The sequence below is a fragment of the Bos javanicus genome, chromosome 8 (assembly GCF_032452875.1).
Source record: "Bos javanicus breed banteng chromosome 8, ARS-OSU_banteng_1.0, whole genome shotgun sequence".
Lineage (NCBI taxonomy): Eukaryota > Metazoa > Chordata > Mammalia > Artiodactyla > Bovidae > Bos > Bos javanicus.
The window spans coordinates 1,799,192-1,818,672 of record NC_083875.1 but is presented as its reverse complement, the minus strand read 5'-3'; the positions used below and the strand labels follow the sequence as shown (position 1 = coordinate 1,818,672).

The window sequence follows — 19,481 nt, the reverse complement described above, 5'->3', positions numbered from 1 at the left end:
GTGCATGCCACTTGGGGATTTTAATTCCCTGAATTATGAATAACAAAATGAAGCATCATTACTTCCTTGTTTTATATGTAAATTTCTTTGCTGAAAAGCATACCAGACTGTATCTACTGAATTGATAAAATGCTCTGGGATTATGACCAGAATGTTGTGTTTTTTTGGTAAAGAAAAATAGTAGGATGTACATTTAAAGAAGGTGAGCAGAGCCTGAGAGTCCATCTAGAACAGGAGTTCAGGGCGTGGGTGGGATGGCAGGTGCCAACAGGCTGTTAGTTTGGTCTGCTGCCCTTCAGTTCATCACCTCATTGTGGTCACATCCCAAAGACATGGCATGGCATCTTAATTCATGTGTTCTTACAACTTTAGTCTCCTGTTAAAAAGAAAATTAGGTTGTGCGCTTCCTAGGGTCAGGTGGAGTAATGTCCGTTGATGTTTCTTTAGGATGACGTTCTAACTGTGATCCGCAGAGTGGATGAAAACTGGGCTGAAGGCATGCTGGCAGACAAAATAGGAATATTCCCAATTTCATATGTTGAGGTGAGTCAGCATCTGGAAGCATCAATCGTGTTAGTATTCTGCTTAGCAGACCAGTCTTAAGTGTGCAGGGTGAGCATTCAGGAGTCCTCATGATCATTTCTCAGTATACACACATATCGCCTCACTGTTGCACACCTTAAGTGATACAATGTTGCCTATCCCTTTCTTGGATAAAACTAGGGAACAAAGAAAGACAAAAACCTAGTCTACTTAAGAAAAAAAAAAAAGCCCGCACAGCAGAAAGCCCCAGGAATGCCCCTGTTCTAGACTGTGGGATGGAATTCGTCTATCCTGCCCTACAGTTCCTGAGGACCAGGGGACTATGAGATGTTTGAGCTCTGTACTTTGTTCCCTGTTAAGAGCATTGGCATGTCTGTCGAGTGGGACCCTGAGCTGCCTGCAGCCTCTGTGTTCTATTTGCAGTTTTGGGGTCAGAGGGTGGTGAGGTCTTGACTAAGGTGGGAGATGCGTGTATCTGTGTGTTTATGTGCCACACCTCAGAACTCATACACTGATTTGCAGCGTAGCCTCCAGTCAGCATTAAATAAGCGATGAACTGCCCACACTTCATCCCAGCAGCCACGTAGCCACCCTCCCCACTTTAATCAGCTTTATTCAGAAACATACAGCCAATCCGATTCATCAAAGTCTCTTTAGGAGTATATATTAAGTAATATGTTGTATTAAAGAATAAATGAACTAAATTAAAAGTGAACTAGGGAGTTATAATTTACAGTAGGCCTTATAACATCATGGGCTTCCCTGGTGGCTCAGATGGTAAAGAGTCTGCCTGCAGTGCGGGGGACCCGGGTTCAGTCCCTGGGTCGGGAAGATCCCTGGAGAAGGAAATGGCAACCCCCTCCAGTATTTTTGCCTGGAGCATCCCATGGACAGAGAGGAACCTGGCATGATACAGTCCATGGAGTCACAAAGAGTCCGACACGACTGAACGACTTCACTTTCACTTTGTAACATCGTGTATAATAAAGTTTCATGTTGTTTAGTCATAAGAATTTCATACAAAAAACAAAGGGGTATTTATATATAGTTATAACTGATTTGCGTTGTTGTGTGGCAGAAACCAACACAAAATTGTAAGCAATTTTCCATCAATTAAAAAAAAAAAGAATTTAATGCCAAAAACAAAGTTGAAGACGTTTTAGAGACTGAAACACCAGCCCAGACAACCCTGCAAGGTTAGCTGAGATCCCGGAAGGCTTCTGGGAAGAAGCAAGTTCTTCGCGATGTCTCTGTGGTGGGTAGGTAGCGCTTCACCAAGAAAATGGAAAAGGTGCCTTTTTACAGCAGAAAGGACACTCACACAGGATGACCAGTGTGTGCACAGGCCAGAAAGTAAGAGGCGCACAGGCTGTTGGGAAATTGAAGGTAATCCTGTTTTTAAGATGTCAACGCGTGTGTCTTAAGCATGTAACAAAGTAAAACCACATCACTTTTATTCCTGCCTTTTCACCTGCGGCATTTGTTTTGACATGATCCTGAGAACAAAAACGACAAACTGTATCATTAGAGCCATCGTTCGCCCATGTTTTCATAAAAAACTACTTCAACTACCATATAACCATGGAAAGCTAATTCAGATTGTGTACACGCCTGGAGTTTTGTTCTTATCCTTCAAATGTTCTTGTATATGACAGTTGTTTTTCCTTCTTTGGAAGTAAAGAACAGAGGAAACTCGCAGCTCTCAGGTAACCCTTCTGTACATTGTTTACATGTTCTAACTGTGGTCATGGAAAGTTACACGCGTTTCCGGGTATTTGGATGCTTACTGTCGGGAGCGTGGGTACACGAGCTTAGTAATGAGAGCCTGTCTCCACCTGTGTGAGCTGAGCTACAAGCCAGCGCTTGGCGTGCAAGTGCTGGCCTCCACACCAGGCAGGTGTGCAAGAGGACTACCGTGCTTTTGTTACCAGGTGGGTGTAGAATTGCGTGACAGGCATGAAGGATCCACCCACAGCAAACCCAGAGTCACTGAGAGTCACTTGAGTCATGGGGATTATTTACTCTGACTTCGGTTGGGAAGATAAAGGTCTGCCCAGGTTGAAAGTACTTGTATTCTCCTGCCTCTTAATTTCACAAGAGTAGTTTCCTCATTTGAACCGCAGTTTTGCCAGTTGAGACAAGTGAACAGATCGTCTCTCTTGGGGGGAAGGTGGGGACTGTGAGCTTGTTGTTGATGTCTGGCTGTTGGATGGACATTCCTGGCACCTGGAGATTGGCATGGGGTTCAGCCTTTAGGGGAGGAGGGGGGTAGATTTCAGTAGCAACCTACAAAATTCAACTGTTCAAGTAAAGGACAGGTGGCTGTACAGGGCAGCCTCACATGGAGTGAAGCCAGCTAGTGTTGGGAATCACAAACTGGGGCTCTTTCCTGAGTAATGTCTTTCTCTTGCACCATAAACCCCTTCAGGGCTCAGATTGTCCCTGCTGTAAAAACAGACGATGTTACAGAAACCCAGTTGTAAATTATTTTCTTACACCTTGTAGACACACATTTAGGTCTGCACCGTGTTAGGTGCCTCTGATTCTTGCACGGTGCTGCCCCAAACTTACCCCTGATGATCGAGCAGGTGTGTGTGATGATGTATCTCGGGGGCCTAACCCCGCTGTGTCCTGTGCACCGCGGTCCAGAGCTCAGATCAGACATGACCCAGAGGACAGCCGCACAGTCCTTAAGGGCCCCAGTGTTCCATCCCATGAGGAAGTCAGCTCAGGGCCAAGTCTCCAGAGCAGCATCTGGGCTGTCACAGCCTCACCAGCAGGGCTGGAACCCCAAGTCCTGCTGGGCAGCTGGTCTGCAGAGATGCCCACGGGCAGGACTTGCCCGAGGCAGCAGCTCTGACCGGTATGGGCGGGGTCGGGGGCGGGCCTGCAGCAGGATCTCAGGCTCCAGTCGGGAGCTCAGCATCAGCAGTGGGTGAGGAGAGAGCTGAGTGGGGAACCCAGGGCGTTAGAGGTACTGCTGGGGTGCTGTCCCCTTCCCTGTGACCCCCCACCCCTCCCTCTGTCTCCTGTCTCAATCCCACCCCCTCCAGCACCAGGACTGTGTATCCTGCTCCTGACCTGTGTCACAGGAGGTGACAAATGACCTCTGATTAAAGTACCAGAATCTTCAGGGTTTGAACAGAAGAGAGTCTGGTGGGAGGTGAGCAGGAAGAGAAAGGCCATGTGAATGTCCTCAAATTCTGCCCCTCAGGACTCTGTGAAGAGGAGGGGTCTTTGCCTTGATTGCATCGTACCCCCGCTGGAGACTTGCCCATTGGAGCCTCGAGGCTGTGGATTCTGTTCTTTGGATGGATCTCCCTGGACGTGGGAAACTGGGAAGGAAGGAAGATAGACGTTCCCTGGGGAAACCCAGGGGACTCTTGGAGAAACCACATCAAGATATGTGTAAAAGGCTGTGTTTGTCAAGGACTGAATGTGGTTTCAGAAGAAACCAGTAGCTTGCTACTTTCTTTGTTCAGAAATACCAGGCTCCTCCAAAACCGCACGGAAGATTTTAACACCCTCATTAATTCAGAGCTGACTCACTCACATTTCAGGGTCATTTGGACAAAGATGACATGACTCTTAGCATGCCAGAAGTTGGGATGAAGTAAGTGCTAAATATGGCATTTTGGACGATATTCAAACATTGTTGTGTATTGTGGGCTTATGAGCTGTACATTTTTATTAAATCTAGTCATGCATGTAAACTATCACTCAGTTTTTCCAACAAAAAAAATTTAGCAACTCTGCTACAGCTGGAATGTAAAAGTGGAGGTGGCGTGAAGTGGGCATGGCTTGTTGGACTGCAATCTTGTTCTGTGGTTGGTGCTGGCAGGGGCGGGGTGGTGTGGGAGAGTGTATCCCTCAGTTAGATCTCTGCCCAGTGACCCCTCTGCAGGCACGCCTGCCCTCGGCGCCTCGTGCAGAGTGATTCTTCCTCTGCAGCTGCCCTGCCTCACACATAGGGCGCTATGGTCCTGGAAGAACTTGGACTCTGAGCCCAGAGGCCCAGGATCCCAGTCCTGGCCGGACCAGCAGTTGTGGAGTGACTGTGTCCTCATCTGTAAAGCAGAGCCGTGCGGTGAGCTGGGCTGGTAGTGCTGTGCACTGCCTGCCCTGTGAGAGGTGTGTGCGCTGCACTTGTCATCTCTGCACCGCACAGTGTCCCCCATCTGTGTCTCCTCTGTGGGTGTTGCCCTCAGCCCTGTGCACCCCTTGGTGGGACTTGAGCTCCTGGGCCCAGCGTCTTTCCCTCTGGCTCACCTGGGCTCCTGTGCACAGCACTACTGGTCACCTCACCAAGCGCTGGTCGAGTGGGCAGCCTGAGGGCCTGGTGACCTGACACCGGAAACGAACTGGACGTGGACGTTGCTGACATTCACGTCTTTCAGCAAGGACTGACGTGTTGTCGCCGGGTTATCTTAGTGTTCTTCTGGGCCGCCGCCCCTGACCCCAGACGTGGGGTAGCTCCTCTTGGCCGTTCCTGCGCCGTCACAGCCTGGCACTCTTCGGCCGCTGCCCCTGACCTTGGATATGGGGTAACTCCTCTTGGCCGACTCCTCTCGGGCATGGGGTCCTCCCGGCTTCTGCCCCTGACCTCGGATGTGGGGTAGCCGCCCGCGCTAAATGCACCGGTAGCAGCCACCCGCGCGCTAAATGCGCCGGTTGCAGCCGCCTGCGCTAAATGTCCGAGGTTAACGGCGGCGGCCGAGAGGAGCTACCCCACATCCAAGGCCAGGGGCGGTGGCCGGGAGGACCTACCCCACGCCCAAGGCCACGGGCTGCGGCCAGGAGGAGCAACCCCATCTCCAAGGAGCTGTGGCTACGGGGGCCCAGGAGGGCCTAGAGGAGCTATTCCACGTTCAAGATCAGAAGGGGCGGCAGTGAGGAGATAGCCCTTGTCCAAAGTAAGGAGCAGCGGCTGCGCTTTTCTGGAGCAGCCGTGAAGAGATAACCAACGTCCAAGGTAAGACAAACCCAAGTAAGACGGTAGGTGTTGCAAGAGGGCATCAGAGGGCAGACACACTGAAACCATACTCACAGAAAACTAGTCAATCTAATCACATTAGGACCAATGAAACTCAGTGAACTCAATGAAACTAAGCCATGCCGATGGGGCACACTAACTCAATGAAACTAAGCCATGCCCATGGGGCAACCCAAGACGGGCGGGTCATGGTGGAGAGGTCTGACAGAATGTGGTCCACTGGAGAAGGGAATGGCAAACCACTTCAGTATTCTTGCCTTGAGAACCCCACGAACAGTATGAAAAGGCAAAATGATAGCATACTGAAAGAAGAACGCCCCAGGTCAGTAGGTGCCCAATATGCTACTGGAGATCAGTGGAGAAATAACTCCAGAAAGAATGAAGGGATGGAGCCAAAGCAAAAACAATACCCTGTTGTGGACGTGACTGGTGATGGAAGCAAGGTCCAATGCTGTAAAGAGCAGTATTGCATAGGAACCTGGAATGTCAGGTCCATGAATCAAGGCAAATTGGAAGTGGTCAAACAAGAGATGGCAAGAGTGAACATCAACATTCTAGGAATCAGCAAACTAAAATGGACTGGAATGGGTGAATTTAACTCAGATGACCATTATATCTACTACTGTGGACAGGAATCCCTTAGAAGAAATGGAGTAGCCATCATGGTCAACAAAAGAGTTTGAAATGCAGTACTTGGATGCAATCTCAAAAACAACATAATGATCTCTGTTCGTTTCCAAGGCAAACCATTCAATATCTCAGTAATCCAAGTCTATGCCCCAACCAGTAATGCTGAAGAAGCTGAAGTTGAACAGTTCTATGAAGACCTACAAGACCTTTTAGAACTAACACCCCAAAAAAGATGTCCTTTTCATTATAGGGGACTGGATTGCAAAAGTAGGAAGTCAAGAAACACCTGGAGTAACAGGCAAATTTGGCCTTGGAATATGGAATGAAACAGGGCAAAGACTAATAGAGTTTTGCCAAGAGAAAGCACTGGTCATAGCAAACAACACAAGAGAAGACTCTATACATGGACATCACCAGATGGTCAACACCAAAATCAGATTGATTATATTCTTTGCAGCCAAAGATGGAGAAGCTCTATATAGTCAGCAAAAACAAGACCGGGAGCTGACTGTGGCTCAGATCATGAACTCCTTATTGCCAAATTCAGAATGAAATTGAAGAAAGTAGGGAACACCACTAGACCATTCAGGTATGACCTAAATCAAATCCCTTATGATTATACAGTGGAAGTGAGAAATAGATTTAAGGGCCTAGATCTGATAGATAGAGTACCTGATGAACTATGGACTGAGGTTCGTGACATTGTACAGGAGACAGGGATCAAGACCATCCCCATGGAAAAGAAATGCAAAAAAGCAAAATGGCTGTCTGGGGAGGCCTTACAAATAGCTGTGAAAAGAAGAGAAGTGAAAAGCAAAGGAGCAAAGGAATGATATAAGCATCTGAATGCAGAGTTCCAAAGAATAGCAAGAAGAGATAAGAAAGCCTTCCTCAGTGATCAATGCAAAGAAATAGAGGAAAACGACAGAATGGGAAAGACTAGAGATCTCTTTAAGAAAATTAGAGATACCAAGGGAACACTTCATGCAAAGATGGGCTCGATAAAGGACAGAAATGGTATGGACCTAACAGAAACAGAAGATATTAAGAAGAGGTGGCAAGAATACACAGAAGAACTGTACAAAAAGATCTTCACGACCCAGATAATCACAATGGTGTGATCACTGACCTAGAGCCAGACATCCTGGAATGTGAAGTCAAGTGGGCCTTAGAAAGCATCACTACGAACAAAGCTAGTGGAGGTGATGGAATTCCAGTTGAGCTATTCCAAATCCTGAAAGATGATGCTGTGAAAGTGCTGCACTCAATATGCCAGCAAATTTGGAAAACTCAGCAGTGGCCACAGGACTGGAAAAGATCAATTTTTATTCTAATCCCAAAGAAAGGCAATGCCAAAGAATACTCAAACTACCGCACAGTTGCACTCATCTCACACGCTAGTAAAGTAATGCTCAAAATTCTGCAAGCCAGGCTTCAGCAATACGTGAACCACGAACTTCCAGATGTTCAAGCTGGTTTTCGAAAAGGCAGAGGAACCAGAGACCAAATTGCCAACATCCGCTGGATCATCGAAAAAGCAAGTGAGTTCCAGAGAAACATCTACTTCTGCTTTATTGACTATGCCAAAGCCTATGACTGTGTTGATCACAATAAACTGTGGAAAATTCTGAAAGAGATGGGAATACCAGACCACCTGACCTGCCTCTTGAGAAATTTGTATGCAGGTCAGGAAGCAACAGTTAGAACTGAACATGAAACAGCAGACTGGTTCCAAATAGGAAAAGGAGTACGTCAAGGCTGTATATTATCACCCTGCTTATTTAACTTATATGCAGAGTACATCATGAGAAATGCTGGGCTGGAAGAAGCACAAGCTGGAATCAAGATTGCCAGGAGAAATATCAATAACCTCAGATATGCAGATGACACCACCGTTATGGCAGAAAGTGAAGAGACTAAAAAGCCTCTTGATGAAGGTACAAGAGGAGAGTGAAAAAGTTGGCTTAAAGCTCAACATTCAGAAAACGAAGATCATGGCATCTGGTCCCATCACTTCATAGGAAATAGATGGGGAAACAGTGGAAACACTGTCAGACTTTATTTTGGGGGAGCTCCAAAATCACTGCAGATGGTGACTGCAGCCATGAAATTAAAAGACGCTTGCTCCTTGGAAGGAAAGTTATGACCAACCTAGATAGCATATTGAAAAGCAGAGACATTACTTTGCCAACAAAGGTCTGTCTAGTCAAGGCTATGGTTTTTCCAGTAGTCATGTATGGATGTGAGAGTTGGACTGTGACGAAAGCTGAACGCTGAACAATTGATGCTTTTGAACTGTGGTGTTGGAGAAGACTCTTGAGAGTCCCTTGGACTGCAAGGAGATCCAACCAATCCATTCTGAAGGAGATCAGCCCTGGGATTTCTTTGGAAGGAATGATGTTAAAGTTGAAACTCCAATACTTTGGCCACCTCATGCGAAGAGTTGACTCATTGGAAAAGACTCTGATGCTTGGAGGGATTGGGGGCAGGAGGAGAAGGGGACGACAGAGGATGAGATGGCTGGATGGCATCACTGACTCGATGGACGTGAGTCTGAGTGAACTCCGGGAATTGGTGATGGACAGGGAGGCCTGGTGTGCTGCGATTCATGGGGTCACAAAGAGTCGGACACGACTGAGCAACTGAACTGAACTATCTTAGTGTTACATTCGGACACCACCATCCTCGAAGCACAGAGTCTCTCCAGTGACTTCTGGAAGTTCTTTGGTTTTGTTTGTTTGTTTTTAAATGAAGCAGGATGAGTGCTTGGTTATGCCTAGTTTAGACTTTTCCAGACTAAGGTAACAGTAGTGACACCCTGTGGATTAGATCCTGCAGCCTGTCCAGGTTGTCTCCCTGATTGTTTGTGAGAGAATTTTCACCTGTTTGGTACTATTCCTTTGGCCCACTTTGAGCAGAAGTCAGGTGGCCTAATTGTTAAGAATCCTCATTTTTCTAAACTAACTTTATGGAGTTATCAGTGACACACAACAAACCGTGCATGTTGAAGGCGTAATGATTAGGTGGTGTTTGTTGTTTTCAGCTTTCAAAAGCAGCCTGTAGACAAATCTTGGGAGATACTTCTGTGGCCAGAGAACAGAAGTGTGTCATCAGCCCTGATTACAGAAAACCACATGTGTATGTCCAGGAGCACAGGTGCAGCTTTCATGAGAGTGAGAGCTGTGGATGCAGGGGCTTGGGAAACGTCGTCCGTGTTCCAGGGAGTTACACGTGGAGGTTTAGGTGCACAGTTTGAATTTGCCAAGGTGCCCCTCCCAGGAGCCAAGAGCATGGTTCACTTTACTCCTTCACCTAGAGTCTTTGCCCTAGAGAACGAGAGCCGAGGATCAGAGCACTTGGCTTTGATCTCTCAGTCAGCGAGAGCAGACTGAACGATATAAAAGGATATTCTGTCATTCATATTTAAGGGAGTATTCTTTTCCTTTCAGATGCAGAAGTGAAATGTTCAATTCATTGAAATAATTTTTTTTAAACGAGAAGTGTACGAAAATTGGGGAGAAGTTGTAAAGAGAATTACTATATTGCTTGGCTTCCCCAATACCCCTTCAATTCTGAAGTAATTTTTATAAAGTTGTTGGAAAGTCAGGAAGACAGTCGGTTGTCATACTTTCTCCTTCAATTCTGAGGTAAATAAATTTTTATAAATGCAATTCAGAGATACTGTTTAGGAATCAACGAGGGAGACTTACTGAATGCCCAGCATCATATGTTCATTCATCTGCAAGTCGCGCTGGCCGAGTCCGCCAGCCCTGCGTTGAGTAGTGTCTTCAGCCCCTGGGCTCTGCCCTGTGCTCTGCCCTGTGCTGAGGCTTCTCGGGTCTTCTGAGTGTTGTCTGCTTGGTGTAAGTAATAGTGGCATATCTTTTTACCACAGTGATGGAAGTGAGAGCTAGGACCCTGAAGTTCTCAGGGCAGGTCGGCTCTGGACGCCAGGAAAAACCCTGCTCACTGTGGACAGCTGGAGGCAACCTGCCCAGACCTACTCAGAAGAAAAGGAAATTAGGCCAGGGTTTACTCGGCAGTTTACGCTCCATCTATTACGCAGCAGCCTCTTTCCCGTTTAAGAGTTTCCCTTTGTTTTCCATGAGGAAAACCCTCCGAGAGCTGAGATTCTAAAGATGGGTTAATGTTTGCTTATTTCTCGCTGCATGAGCGGGCAGTTCCATAGAACATAAACACGCTCACGTCCTGTTGAGCCTGGAGCAGAGGCCAAGTGAAGGACCAGCTGGTGTCTAATGTATGCAGTGCTTTCCCCCGGAGTCCACCAGTTCTTTAGCCTGGCCGAATCCCCCTGGGCCCTCGCTAGGCTGGTCCCTTGGAATTTCTGTCTTTACAGCTCATCAGGGATGTTTCTTTGTCCATGTGTCTGTGGAAACACACCTCTCTTCGGGGTCCTGATGGAAACTGTCCTTTCTCAGGAAGCTGTTCTTTCCTGATTCTCTTTCGTGGAAACAAAACACAAAGTCCTTGCATCAGACTTCCCTGGCTGCGGCTTGTGCGTTCTTACAGCCTGGCTTGTGCCTGGAGGGTAGTGATGTGTGTGCAGGATTCCATGTTTTCCTGGGAGCCTCGTCGTATGTGAAGAATGCTGTTAATCATTTTATTTCTATGATATTGTGTTGCAGAGGATTTGGGGAGAAATAACTCTTAGGCCCATCGCATGTCATTTTGGTAACTATTCTTTCATTCTTGCTCTCTGTGCTTTAATGACAGTACATGTCTGATTCTGCCTTTCTCTGCACAAATATAGTGCTACTCTCCACCAGTGTTTGTGACTGTGAAATAATTCTGGGAGCTACACTGTAGTTTAGTTATTTTTCCATTTTAAAAACAAGTTAAGCATCTTGTTTGGGGACACCCACCCAGTAACTGAGAGGTGATCTGTGGTCTCGCTCCAGCAGCCTGGGTCTGCCCTAGACCCCCGCCTTGCTGTTGCCTGCGAACTCGTGCTGAGAGCCAGTCTTCGTAAGGCTGGCACAGAATCACTATGATCGTCAAGCTTCACTTGAGAAGTGTTGAGGACATTTTGGTATTTTATCAAGAATAATGACAGCTTTTTAAGTTTGAACACCCAGAAGGTTGATTTTCAGAAGTGATGAAATATTCAACAACGTCAGATTACTGAGGTGGTCTTTTTTAAGAGGGAAATCATACCTTAATCAAAACCACCATATTTTAAAGCCTTAAATTTTGTCATTTGAAATTCTTCGTACATTGTTCGTACATACTAAATTTGGTAGTAACTGAGGCTTTCTAATAAGCAAGAGTTGAGGCCTGTCCTGTGTCCTGAGAGAGACAGGATGAGTGTGTGCCCTGTTCTGCACATGTGTGTGGTCTGTTTCATCTTAAGTGTGAAGCCCGTGGGGACAGGCCCCTGTGGTGAAGTTGATGAGCTTCAGAAACTTGTGTCAGGAGGTGTGGAGCAGCCGCCCTGATGACAGCGACGTGGCGGGTTCCCTGCCTCATGGCTGTGTGAACAAACGTTTCTCTGCAGGTGGGCAGGAAGAGGGAAGTCCCACACCCCCGTGCAGCTTTGGGGCTCTGGCCCTCGGTGTGGTCATCCTGGTGGTGGCTCTCCCCGTGCACCTGCTCACCTGGGCTGGGCCACGCCTGTATGCCTGCTTTCCATTTCAGGTGTTCACTGCTGGGCTCCATGTCCTGGGAGGGGGCAGCCTCTCGCCTTCCTCAGGCCATTCCCCTGTCTGCACGCCCCTCCCTCCTGCCTTTCCTGCCAGAATTCCCAGGGCTGGCTCCCCAGTCCCTCTGGTCGTCGCCCTCCCGACTGCTGGCTAACTGCGTCCCCTCTGCTCTCCTCTTGCTTTGTTTTCCCAGTGCTGGCGACTCCTGCCGTGATGCTTCCTCCTTCCTTTCCTTGTAGGAGTTACCATCATGACTGCTGCCCCCATCTCCTGGCTCCTTGGGCTCCAGGGCGGCGGCTGGGGGTCGTCTTCTCACCTGCAGTTCTGGGCATCCTCCTGGCCCTGTGTCTTCTCCAAGTTTCCTGCCCCTGCAGAGACCCCAGCTAGTAATACCTGCAGGGCGTCCACACTTGGCTTGCAGAGTGTGTGCATGTGTGCTAAGTCACTTGGGTCGTGTCTGATTCTTTCTAACCCTATGGGCTGTCGCTCACCAGGCTCCTCTGTCCATGGAATACTCCAGGCAAGAATACTGGAGTGGATTTCCATTTCCTCCTCCAGGGGATCTTCCCGACCTAGGGAATCAAACTTGAGTCTCCTAAGACTGCTGCAGACTGCTTTTGTTTCAATTGTTGTTCAGATGGAAAAATCAGGGTATTTTACAGAAGCCTAAGTGTGTAGCTTGCTGGGCTTGTGACAGTCACCCAGAGAACATAGGGGCAGGGGATGTCCCCTCCAGGTCCGACTGTAGTCGTAGGCCTGAGGTCTTGGCCTCTGTGTGCTCTGAAGGGGTGAGAAAAGCCATTTGTACATCGTATATACGTAAAACTTTCTAGATCGTCAAGTCCAGCTATGTGTGATGTCTGAAAAGTAGGAGACGCACGTGGAGAGGACAAGTGACAGTCAGGCTGGATCTCAGGTCACGGTGAGAGCAGGGCGCGTCTGGGTGTCGCACCGCGGTGGCGATGCGCGTTCCCCTGCCCCTGGGTACAGAGGGCGGAGGTGCCCATCCTGCTCCTGAGAAAATGGAAACCTCATTTGAACGTCCCTCAGGACTGCTCAGCTGCGGAGACAGAGACCTGAGTCCACCTGGGCCTTTCATCTACAGGCTCGGAGCGTGGCTTTCTGCAGAGTACTTTCCTCAGCCTCCTGAACGAAAATCCTTTCAGGCTTTCGATGGTGTGCTCCCCCCGCTTCATCCCTTACATCTCAAAATCAGAAACCTGAAAAAGAACATTCCAGAACCTTCCAGTGTATTTATTTTCTGACAGGCCCACCAGAGGGGAGACAGTTAACATGCTGTCAGAGCTCAGGGGCTGGGGCTCCCCCTCCTGACTGGACGTGAGACGAGTCCCAGAGTGCCCTTTCCAGTCCTGTGGCACACGGGGCTGGGGTGCTGTGCGCCCAGCCAGCTGTGCCAGCTCAGGACACATCAGAGCCGCTGCGTGGGGCGGGGACCATTGAGGTCCTTCCTGTCCCACACGTTCCTTGAGTTCAGTGAACCTTAGGAGGTGCCCCCTGAGCCCCCCGTGCATCTTGGGGGGCCACTCACGCTGAGCCCATCTCAGCTGGGATGTGGGGCAGGTGCCCGGAGCACACTGGGTGGCAAAACTCATACAAAAGAAGAAGTGCCTATCTCAGAAACTTTCATATTGATTACATGCCATAGTGGTGATATCTGGGTTTTATGAAATAAAATGCATTATTAACTTTACCTGCTGCTTTTTATTCTTTAAAATGGGGCTACTGGAAAATTTCACACCACAGCTGCAGCTACTGTTCCGCTTCTCCGGGTAGCTCTGGTCTAGAGGCCTCCCTCCCCACCCCTGCCCTCCGATGGTTCTGGGACCCCAGCGTTTTTATTCTTTCAGCAGATCTGTACAGACGCCTAAATGGAGCTGCTACCTAGGGAAGGCTTTTTCGGACCCATTTAAAGACACTCCTGAATAACCCTTCCAGTCTGCTGGTTATTCCTCTGCTCTGGGGGAGCCTTGTTTTATGAATAAAGACAAAGTTTGCTTTTGTATTTAGATCATCCAGAAACAAAAGCCTTGTTATGCAAATTGCAGAGAACAATGAAAGACTGATGAACATACAAAATCCCTGTTGCCACTGTGTGAGAGCACCTTGCAGAAGAGGCAGATACTTTCCATTTCTGCTTCACGGGGGCTGAGGCGTGAATCCCCACCACAAAGCGTCTTCCCTGGGGATGGGCACTGGCCTGGCAGTGCATCACTTGTGAAGGGGGGTTTTCAGAGCTGGCAGGAAAGGATGGGGTTGTGTAAATTGCTGGGCCACATGGAAGGAAGAATGGTCTGTCCCTGTCTCTGTCTTTACACAAAACAAAATGTCCACGTGGTTAAAACACCCAGAAGGACAAAGGGAGGAACCATAAACACACTGGGAGAAAAGTGATTTTATTTTCAAAAAATAATTGTAGAAAAAGAAGATTTTTAAAGTATGATGTTAGCTTAAGATACCATAATGGAAAAGATGAATAAATTTGCACATCCAAGAAATATTTATGTATGACAAATATATATCATTACAAGCTGAACTGGAACAACATTTCTAACTCAATGGATATATGTTGTTGTTCAGTTGCTAAGTCATGTCTGATTCTTTGCGACCCCATGGACTGCAGCACACCAAGCTTCCCTGTCCGTCACCATCTCCCAGAGTTTGCTCAGATGCATGTCCATAGAGTCGGTGATGTCATCCAACCATCTCATTCTCTGTTGTCCCCTTCTCCTCTTGCCCTCAATCTTTCCCAGCATCAGAGTCTTTTCCAGTGAGTCAGTTCTTCGCATCAGGTGGCCAAAGGATTGGAGCTTCAGTTTTGGCATCAATCCTTTCAGTGAATATTCAGGATTGATTTCCTTTAGGATTGACTGGTTGGATCTCCTTGCAGTCCAAGGGACTCTCAACAGTCTTCTCCAGCACCGCAGTTTGAAAGTGTCAGTTCTTTTATATTCAACCTTCTTTATGGTCCAACCCTCACATCCATACATACTTACTGGAAAAACCATAGCTTTGACTAGATGGACCTTTGTCAACAAAATGATGTCTTTGCTTTTTAATACAACGTCTAAGGCAATGGCACCCCACTCCAGTACTCTTGCCTGGAGAATCCCATGGACAGAGGAGCCTGGTGGGCTGTCATCTATGGGGTCGCACAGAGTCAGACACGACTGAAGCGACTTAGCAGCAGCAGCAGCAGCAGGTTTGCCCTAGCTTTTCTTCCAAGGAGGATATATATACTCTTGTATATGTATATATACATGCATACATAGTATTCTAGTATATTAAAGAAAGATTTATATGCTATATAAAGAGAACTCATAAATGTATCGGAGAAGGCAATGGCACCCCACTCCAGTACTTTTGCCTAGAAAATCCCATGGATGGAGGAGCCTGGTAGGCTGCAGTCCATGGGGTTGCTAGAGTCAGACATGACTGAGCGACTTCACGTTCACTTTTCACTTTCCTGCATTGGAGAAGGAAATGGCAACCCAGTCCAGTGTTCTTGCCTGGAGAATCCCAGGGACAGGAAGCCTGGTGGGCTGCCGTCTCTGGGGTTGCACAGAGTCGGACACGACTGAGGCGACTTAGCAGCAGCAGCAGCAGCAGCATAAATGTATAAGAAAAATACCAACTCAATAGAAAAATGGGTAGTGTGGGAATAAGCAATTCCTAGGGAAAGAGAAAAACATACTTAGTCTCATTAATAGAGAAAAACAAATTAAAAGAAAATACAAATTGCCTCTTCATCTGATGAGATTTTTTTTAAATGGTAATACCTAATACTATAACTGTTAGAAATTTTAACAAAACATCAATACACCTGATACTGCTAACAGTATGAGAAACAGGGACTTTTCATTCACTTTTTCGTCAGAGGTGATGAGAATGGACACTTCTTTGAAAGTGCAGCTTGGCAGTGTCATTCAGAAATGCTTTAGGCTGCGCTTTAACCTGCAGCTTCACTTTGGGGAGTTCGCCTTGTGGGTGTGGCTGCTCAGGCAGGATGCGCAAAAGGAGATGGGTGGGCAGCACACAGCCAGCCTGCCTCTGTTCCCAGGAAAGGCCTCTCATGAGATGCTGTGAGCGGAGAGAGTGTAGTTTCTTTGGTGTTAAAATTAACCAGGCAGGCGCTTAATTAACAACATCTCCATGGAATGTACATGCAAGAGAGTGTTCCGAACTGTCAAACAGGAGAGGTCTGGGCAACAGGCCCAGGGCGGTCAGCAGAGGAGATGCAGGCAGAAGCTGGCCGAGGCCTGTCACCTCTCACTCCTGATAATTGACACCATTTCCTGTTTAAAATAACCAACACGTGTTACTTGCATAATCTATATTTACAGTCTTTACTTGCCTTTTATTGAAAACCCATCCCGTTGAGGAGCAAACACTAGGTTATGAATTAGACGAGGTTCCTCTATGCAGACCTGCTGTGTCCATGCTCTGATGCTCAGAATCTAGAGACCAAGTCCCCTGTAAAGCTTTATGGAAAACGGTGACTGTTCAGCTTTGTTCTCATTAGATTTTTTTGTTCTCGTTTAGAAAAAGTGAAGTCCTGTCTTTTAAAAAGACGGTATTCTCTTTGAGAAAGAGGCCAACCACACACACACAAAGTATCTTCATATTTCTTAAATTGCCTTGTTATTACTGCTGTTATTATGTCAGTATTTTCCCCCATGTTTATTTATGCCTCTTGTAAGACTAATTCTTTCTCTGTTTCAGAGTTTCCCCAAAGGGGATATTACTGGTTTTCAGATCGACCAATCCCGTGTGTCCCTGCTGTCCACTCCAGGGTGCCGCGTTGCCCCTCATGTCCACCCTTGGCAGCTGGTCCACACCCAGGGCTGGAGGATGGTGTTCTAGGGCACAGAACAGGTGTCCTGAGGGTGGGGAGTGTGTTCACGAACATGGGTTGTGGTCAGAGAAGGATGTGCAGAAAAAGCTGCACAGAAGTTCAGACAGACTTCCTCTGGGAGATCGCTGACCCCTGGGGCTGGCTGAGAGGTTTTAGTTCCTAAGATGTCACAGGGCAGCCAGGTCAGTAAAGGCCACATACAGCCTGTGGCCAACTTGAAATCAGATTGCATTCCAACAGTGTGTAAGCACAACAAAACCCTTTGTGTGTGTGTGTGTGTGTGTACTTGAAGAAACAGAATTCCATGACGTTCCATGGAAAGTCATCGGGTCCTTGCTTTCCTGTCTGATTAGCTCACCATGGAAGGAGGTGTGCTCGGACCCCTGAGCTCTAGCATTGCAGAGCGGGTCTTCCGTCTCACTGGGTGATGGGTTTGGGGTAAGAAGGATGGAGGAGTTGGTCTGTCTGATGGGATCTCAGACCCTCATCCCCAGCCTGGGCAGAAATAAGAAGCCTCTGCTCCATGCCCAGGCCTGGGCCATGCCTGCTGTGGAAACAGTGGCTTTGCTTCCTTGGGTACTTGATTCTTTTGGAAGCACTCCAAAAATGAGGTGGCTAGACCGAAGCAGCAGCATGAATTCTGATGAGATCGGGTGTTTTTGGGGTAGTATGGCAGTAGAGGGCAACATTGTGAATCCTGGGTCTCTTGGCCACATGCTATGATGGTGCTGGAATACGGCTGCCCCTTCCTAGCAGCCCAGCCCCCATCCTCAGCACAGTGGCATCGTGATCCATCCCACCCCACCCCCCCAGCATTTGGGCATTATCGGGCACTACTCCCCACAAGTCTTGAAAGGTACCACGTGGAAAGAACCCTTGCCTTGAATGAGGGATGAGCTCGTGCTAGAAAAACTGTCAGACCAGGTTCTGACTGAGTCCCCAGGGAGCAAGGGTTTTGGGGCTCGGACACCACGCCTCCCACGCTGCTGCTGCCAGAGCAAGAGTGAGTCCTTGAACATCACCAACAGGATTCCTGTCCTTCCAGGAGGACATCCTCAACCGTAGGTGGGAGACAGCCTTAGCCTGTTAAGATGTGACAGTGTATTTGGAAGGAGGATGAAAAGAGGTGTCTGCAGAGTGCTGGAATGGGACAGTATCCACTGTCCTCAGGATTTCCAGGTTCCCTCTGAGTAGTTGGGCTTCCCTGGTGGCTCAGATGGTAAAGAATCTGCCTGCAATGCGGGAGACCATGGTTCAGTCCCTGGTTTGGGAAGCTCCCCTGGAGAAGGGAATGGCAGCCAACTCCAGTATTCTTGCCTGGAAAATCCCATGGACAGAGGAGCCTGGCGGGCTACAGTCCATGGAGTGGCAAAGAGTTGGACACGACTGAGCAGCTTTCACGTCTAAGGAGTTTACTTGTCATCTGCACGTTGGTTACGAGATTACACTGCACTCAGTGATTCCCATTACTGCACTGTCTGGGTGCAGCTGGCTGTCATGGAAGCTTTCTGGAAGTATTGTTTCTGCCCTCAGGGAGCCCAGGCTGCCTGTGTTTTTCCTCTCTTGCTGGCGTTCCCAGCCCTCTGGGCAGCTTTGCCCTGGCTTTGCACTCAGGCAGCTTTTCAAACAGGCCAGTTTACCAGTCAACAGGACTTGGGTTTCAGGTCGTAGCCTGTTATAATTCAAAATGTAAGCTCAGGAAAGTAATGGGCATGTAACAGAACGATGGTAATCAGGAGTTTCCACTGATGTTTCTGGGAGGCCCCTGCACAGGGCAGAGAGGCGGGAAGTAAATTCCCCTGGAAGTGTGGTCATGCTCACAGCCACAGTCACCGCCCGGAAGCAGCCCGGCTGAGCCAAGACCATCAGGCTGACCACGTAGCCTGCTGCTCACCGTTCTCTGTGTTTCCTCTGGAGGCTGAAATACATCTTTGTTACCATATCTATGGCTGATTCATGTTGAGGTTTGACAGAAAACAACAAAATTCTGTAAAACAATTATCCTTCAATAAGAAATAAACTTAAAAAGACAGCCAATCATGGAAGGCATGTTTATGTATACAACCCAGAACTAGATACAATAAGCTGTCATTAAGTGAAAAAAGCAATTAGATACTCTGAAGATTCTTGAGGGGGGATATGTTCTCAGCCTTGTTGGTGTTAGGTTGGAATCGCTTGTTCTTGGCTTAGCATGTGTTTGTGATGTAGGAACAGTGCAGTCCCCATATTGAGACAAGATGCTGCACATGGGAAAAGCGTGTACTCGCAGATGCAGACTTTGAAGGACTGACTCTCAGCTTCAGACACAGGCGTGTCAAGAGTCCCTGTCGTGTGACCTCATCTCTCTCGTCGCTTTGCAGTTTAACTCGGCAGCCAAGCAGCTGATCGAGTGGGACCAGCCCCCCGGGCCAGGAGTCGCGGCTGGGGAGGGCGCCCTGGCCACCACCCCGAGCAGCACGACCACCAAACAGCCGGACGGCAAGAAGAACACCAAGAAGCGGCACTCGTTCACCTCGCTGAGCATGGCCAGCAAGGCATCGCAGGCCGCCCAGCAGCGCCACTCCATGGAGATCAGCCCCCCGGTCCTCATCAGCTCCAGCAACCCCGCGGCCGCGGCGCGCATCGGCGAGCTGGCCGGGCTCTCCTGCAGTGCGCCCTCTCAGGTACGGGCCGCCCTGACGCTTTACGGGGGTGTGAATTCCAGCAGCACAGATTTACCTGTAAAGATCAGCCATGTGCTGGCTTCCCCACCTTGGCAGCACCTTGTCCCGGGGAATTGAAT

General features: G+C 48.3%; 1 protein-coding gene across 6 annotated transcripts in view; it reads left to right on the top strand.

Moving 5' to 3' along the window:
* Positions 1 to 19,481, top strand: part of SH3RF1 (SH3 domain containing ring finger 1) — a 155,548-nt gene that overhangs the window by 106,856 nt on the left and 29,211 nt on the right. For all 6 annotated transcript variants that reach the window (XM_061424907.1, XM_061424906.1, XM_061424909.1 and 3 more), the window contains exons 4-5: positions 448 to 543; positions 19,060 to 19,362. In XM_061424907.1, the coding sequence (XP_061280891.1) occupies positions 448 to 543; positions 19,060 to 19,362 (399 nt within the window). The remainder of the gene's footprint in view (positions 1 to 447; positions 544 to 19,059; positions 19,363 to 19,481) is intronic.